The 4,888-nt window shown below is 48.6% G+C and overlaps 1 protein-coding gene across 3 annotated transcripts in view; it reads right to left on the bottom strand.

Annotated features, from left to right (window-relative positions):
* Positions 1–3,390, bottom strand: part of DNAJC11 (DnaJ (Hsp40) homolog, subfamily C, member 11) — a 98,703-nt gene extending 95,313 nt beyond the window's left edge. Inside the window, exon 1 of one of the 3 annotated variants that reach the window (XM_006873104.1) lies at positions 3,311–3,390. In XM_006873104.1, coding sequence (XP_006873166.1) covers positions 3,311–3,382 — 72 coding nt within the window. In that variant the 5' untranslated portion in view covers positions 3,383–3,390. The remainder of the gene's footprint in view (positions 1–3,310) is intronic. The other 2 variants (XM_006873105.1, XM_006873103.1) reach the window with 2 other exon arrangements.
* Between the last annotated feature and the right edge of the window lie 1,498 nt (positions 3,391–4,888).

Below are 4,888 nucleotides of genomic sequence, written 5' to 3'. Positions count from 1 at the left end.
TATTGAAAGTGCCATGGGCTGCCAAAAGAACCAACAGATCTGTTTTGGAAGAAGTGCAGCCAGAGTGCTCCTTAGAGGCCAAGATGGCCAAATTCGTCTGTCATACTTCAGACATAATGTCAGGAGGGACCAGTCAATGTAGAAGGACATCATGTTTGGTAAGGTCAGAGAAAAAGAGGAAGATGCCCAAAGACATGGATTGGCCAAGTGGCTACATCAGTGGACTCAAGCATGGCAATAGTAGTGAGGTTGGCCCAGGATCAGGCAGTGTTTCATTCTGCTGTGAATAAGGTTGCTATGAGTCGGTACCAACTTGATGGCACCTAACAACAACAAAGTTATTTAAAGGAGCTCTGGTAGTGTAGTGATTACAAATTGGGCTGCTAATCTCAAGATCAGCAGTTCAAAACATACCAGCTGTTTTGCGGGAGAAAGATGAGGCTTTCTGCGCCCATAAAGATTTACAGCCTCGGAAATCTTTAGAGGGTCGCTATAAGTCGGAACCGACTCCACGGCACACCACCACCACCAAAGTTAATTAGGAAGAAATTCGGTTTAAAATGTGTCAATTAAACTTTCTATCTGGTAGCGTAGTGGTTACGAATTGGGCTGCGAACCTTAAGATTAGCGGTTTGAAACTACCAGCCGCTCTGCGGGAGAAAGATGAGGCTTTCTACTCCCGTAAAGATTTACACCCTGGGAAACCCTGTACAGGGTCGCTATGGGTCGGAACCGACTCGACGGCACTTAACAACAATAAAAAGTATAGAAAGGAAAGAAAGTTCCATTCTGATTTATTCCTGCTATTTCAACTTCAGATCTGGTTTATTTCAGTAATTCTGGAAATCAACGTCAGAGATTCTCTTATAGTGTAATCCTGAGAGAAAATCAGGACATCACACATTTGACAAAATGATTTAAGGAAGAGGGTGTGCACTTCATAGAGACTTTACATATACAAAATTTACATATAGTCATACATACGGGCGGTGTCTTCACTTTTTGGGAAAAATAAAATGCTTTTAAACAAATATTTCTTTGGTTCTCATCCATTAGTGCAGTAACAAGTACAGGCCTTAAAATTCCAGGAGTTTCAGGGTATTCCTCTGATAAATGTTTACCTAGCATTCTACCTAAGCCTCTTATTGTGTATCTTATTGGTCATCTGTTGGACTCCTGGTACAGTGCTGTAGGACCAGCCCTGGACTCTGAACCACAAGGTCAGCAGTTCAAACCCACCAGCTGTTCCTCAGAAACCCTATATAGGGTCGCTATGAATCAGAACCAACTCAATGGCACTTAACAAGTCAGGCAATTTCACTAGAAAGGAAAGAAACTAATAGCCCTAAACCAAACCCATTTCCATCCAGTTGATTCTGACTCATAGTAACCCTCAGGGGTAGGATAGAACTGACCCATGGGGTTCCCAAAGCCATCTTTATGGACGCCGACTGCCATATCTTAATACCGTGGAGAGGCTGCTGGGTTCGAACCACCAACTATTTAGTTAGCAGCCAACTGTACAAACAAAGCTATTGCTATTGTTGGGTGCCACCCAGTCGGTTGTCTCATAGTGACCCTGTACAGGGTTTCTCAAGAGTGGCTGGTGAGTTTGAACTGCTGACCTTACAGTTCAAACTGACCTTAGAGGTCGAGTGCTTATCCTATAGCACCATACCAGCCGTACTAGTTGTTGTTGTCAGGTGCCATCTAACTACAAATTGAGAACAAGAACTCTCAAGTGCCCTGTGGCAGACTAACGAGATCTGGAATTCCCAAAATGTTTCACTGGATATTTTCATAGTAAACAGTAACTAATAGATTTGAGGGATTCTTATGTGTGGTGCTCAAGGACATGGTACTCAAACTTGTAACTTTGTAGTCTGAGAATTTTTGGTAAGCAGAGACAGCAGTACAACACAAAGGTCAGGAGTTGGGTTCCAGAGGTCAGACTGCCTGGTTTTGCACTTCCTGGTAGTGTAACTTTGGCAAATTACTTAATCTTCCCACGCCCTGGCTTTCCTCAACTATACATAAAGGATTATCATAAAACCTATTTTATAGGGTTGTTGTAATAACTAAATTTGATCATAATAACCTTGTATTTACATTCATTTTAGGGATAGGTAAGCCACTGGGGTTTTTGTTGCACAAGCTGATTTATTTGAAACAAACTTGCTAGCTATATCTACACTGTGTCTCATCAAGGAAATCTCCACAAACTGTAGTCTGTTAAACTTGGTAGTTTTGATCATCACCGGTACTCTTAAGATCTGGAATTAGGGGTTGTCTGGCAGGGCTGGAAAGATCTGACCCAGAAGCTTAGATATACCTGATTCACCTCATGACCCGATCTCGGAAGCCTTCTAAAAGCCCTTCATGCTGATCTTGACTCTACAGTGTTGTTACTAAGTACTGTTGAGTCTGTTTCAAGTCATAGCCACTCTGTATAGGGTCTCCGAGAGCAGCTGGTGGGTTTGAACTGCTGGCCTTGTGGTTCGCGGTCCAGTGCTGATCCTACAACAGCGCCACACCATAAGTCCCTCGACTCTACAGTTGTCACCATGAAAGGGAAATGTTTGGGCCCCTACTATGTCCCATACACGTGGGCAGCTCTCTGGCATTATCTTTCATTAGGAGTCTTGGCGTGTGGAAACGCGCGCGGATACTAAGGCCGTACTATGGGCATTTCTTTCCCAACCTGTGGTCTCCAAGTGGAGGAAAATTATGTCCATGAGGCTCCTCCTCCAATTTTTGGACAGCCGTCCACGGGGAACGAAGGGCACAGGCACGTGGCTCTGAGCCTGGACCTACTTCAGAAGCAGGACATCTCATGAAAAATACTGGGACTCAATAGAACCTTGAGTACCTTCCCTGGTGGCCTTGACCTTGGTGCTTGGGACTCAGTTTGTCATCCTACTGGCTGGGGTTGATGGCACAGCCTCACAGCCAGGGCAGGGCAATGAGCCGAGCATGGTACTAGGTCATGGAAGACTGGGAACCTCACTTAAGTGGCTGTCACCTCGAGGACACTGCTCCTGCCTGTGGGTGCAGGAGCCTCCGGCCTTGTCAGGACGCAGCCCACGAGGCGATCGGCCGCTGACAGTGAGGATAGGGGCGGGCCCGAGAAGGGTCGGGGCGGTGGGGACCCCTCGGTAGGCCAGCGGTCGCGCACATCGGCCGGGGTCACGCGGCCTCCCTACCGGGCCCATGCCGCCCGTGGCAGGGGAGGGCAGTCGCCGGCAGTCTGGCCCCCACCGAACGACCGGGCTGGGTCTCAGCCCCGACGGCGACCTTCCGCAGGCCTCACCTCCCTACGCACGTTCAGCAGCGAGTAATAGTCTTCATTGTCCAGCTCCTCCTCGTTCAAGGCCGTCGCCATCTTCGCAACCTTTCACCCCAGAAAACCGGCAAGGAGGTGCTCAAGAGGGACCAGAGCTCCGCGGCCCCGACCGCGTGTAGTGCGCGGGTCAAGCCACAGCGACCCCTGGCGTTTCGGAGTCGCGCCGCAGCCGCCGCGCCTGCGCTCTGCGCCCCCGCGCGGCAGAGGACGTTCTACTTGCTGCTGAGGACCTGAAGATCCAACCATGCCGTTTAGGTATTTTTTCTAGACTAGGAAAGGAAACTCAGATTTGGGCTGTTGCCGCTCCTTGAGTGCTGCCCCTGGGACCTCTCCTGTCTCTTCCCCTCTAGGACCCCAACCTTAGCAGGAAGCACGTGGTGCATCCAAGACAGCCCCAGTGTAGAGCATGCGGAGATCCCAAATATACCCTCCTGGGCCACGGCCACACTAGCCCATCCCCGCGGAAGACCCACTCTATGCCGCGCCTGCTCACTTCTCTTTGCACAGAAAACCTCATTGGTCTTCGTCCTTTTTCATGGCTCTGCAGAATTCTTCGTGCCCAGAGGACAGGCCTTCTCATTGTAGTTTTTATTGTTCTTAAGTGCCGTTGAGTCGATTTCGACTCATAGGGACTCTGTATAGGATTTTTAGGAGTGGCTAGTGATTTCTGAGGAGTCCTGGTGTGGCGCCGTGGGTTAATGCGTCAGATTGCATAGTTGTTTGAACTGCAAGGTCGGTGGTTCAAGCTCACCAGCCGCTCCTTGGGAACCCTATACAGGGTCGCTATGGTCAGAACCGACTGAACGGCACTTAACAACAACAAGAAGTGATTTTGAAGTTCTGGTGTGGCGCTGTGGGTTATTGTGTCAGACTGCAAAGCCGTTTGAACTTCAAGGTTGGCGGTTCAAGCTCACTAGCTGCTCCTGGGAAAGCTATACAGGGTCTTTATGGGTAGGAACCGACTCAACGGCATTTAATAAAAACAGTGAGTTTGAAAGGAGCTCTAGTAGTGTAGTGGTCAGGAGTCAGGCTGCTAGCAGTTCAAAACTACCAGTTGTTCCGCGGGAGAAAGATGAGGCATTCTGCTCCAGCAAAGATTTACAGCCTCGGAAACCCTGTACAGGGTCGCTATGAATCGGAACCGACTCCACGGCACACAGCCACCACCACCATGAGTTGGAAGCGATTCCATGGCACACCACCAGTGAGTTTGAACCGCCGACCTTGAAGTTCAAACTGACATTGAGGTGGAGAGCTTAGCCTACGGCGCCACAACAGTACCATTTTTCATTGTTATCCTGTATTTAACAACAACAACAACAACATCCTGTATTTAGGAGTTCCTGTTCATTTTTCAGAGGAAACCCTTGTTGGCGCAATGAGATACGCATCGGGTACTAACTGAATTCGTAGTTCAAACCCACTAGCCACTCAACAGGGGAGAAAACTCCTGTAAAGATTTACAGTCTCAAAAACCTTGGTGGTTCCGTGGGTTAATCGTTGGGCTGCTAACCAGCATGTTTGGCAGTTCTAAATCCCCAGTGG

The sequence above is a fragment of the Chrysochloris asiatica genome, unplaced genomic scaffold (assembly GCF_000296735.1).
Source record: "Chrysochloris asiatica unplaced genomic scaffold, ChrAsi1.0 scaffold00223, whole genome shotgun sequence".
Lineage (NCBI taxonomy): Eukaryota > Metazoa > Chordata > Mammalia > Afrosoricida > Chrysochloridae > Chrysochloris > Chrysochloris asiatica.
Note: the sequence above shows the minus strand (reverse complement) of the source record. Positions and strands in the feature narration are given on the sequence as shown.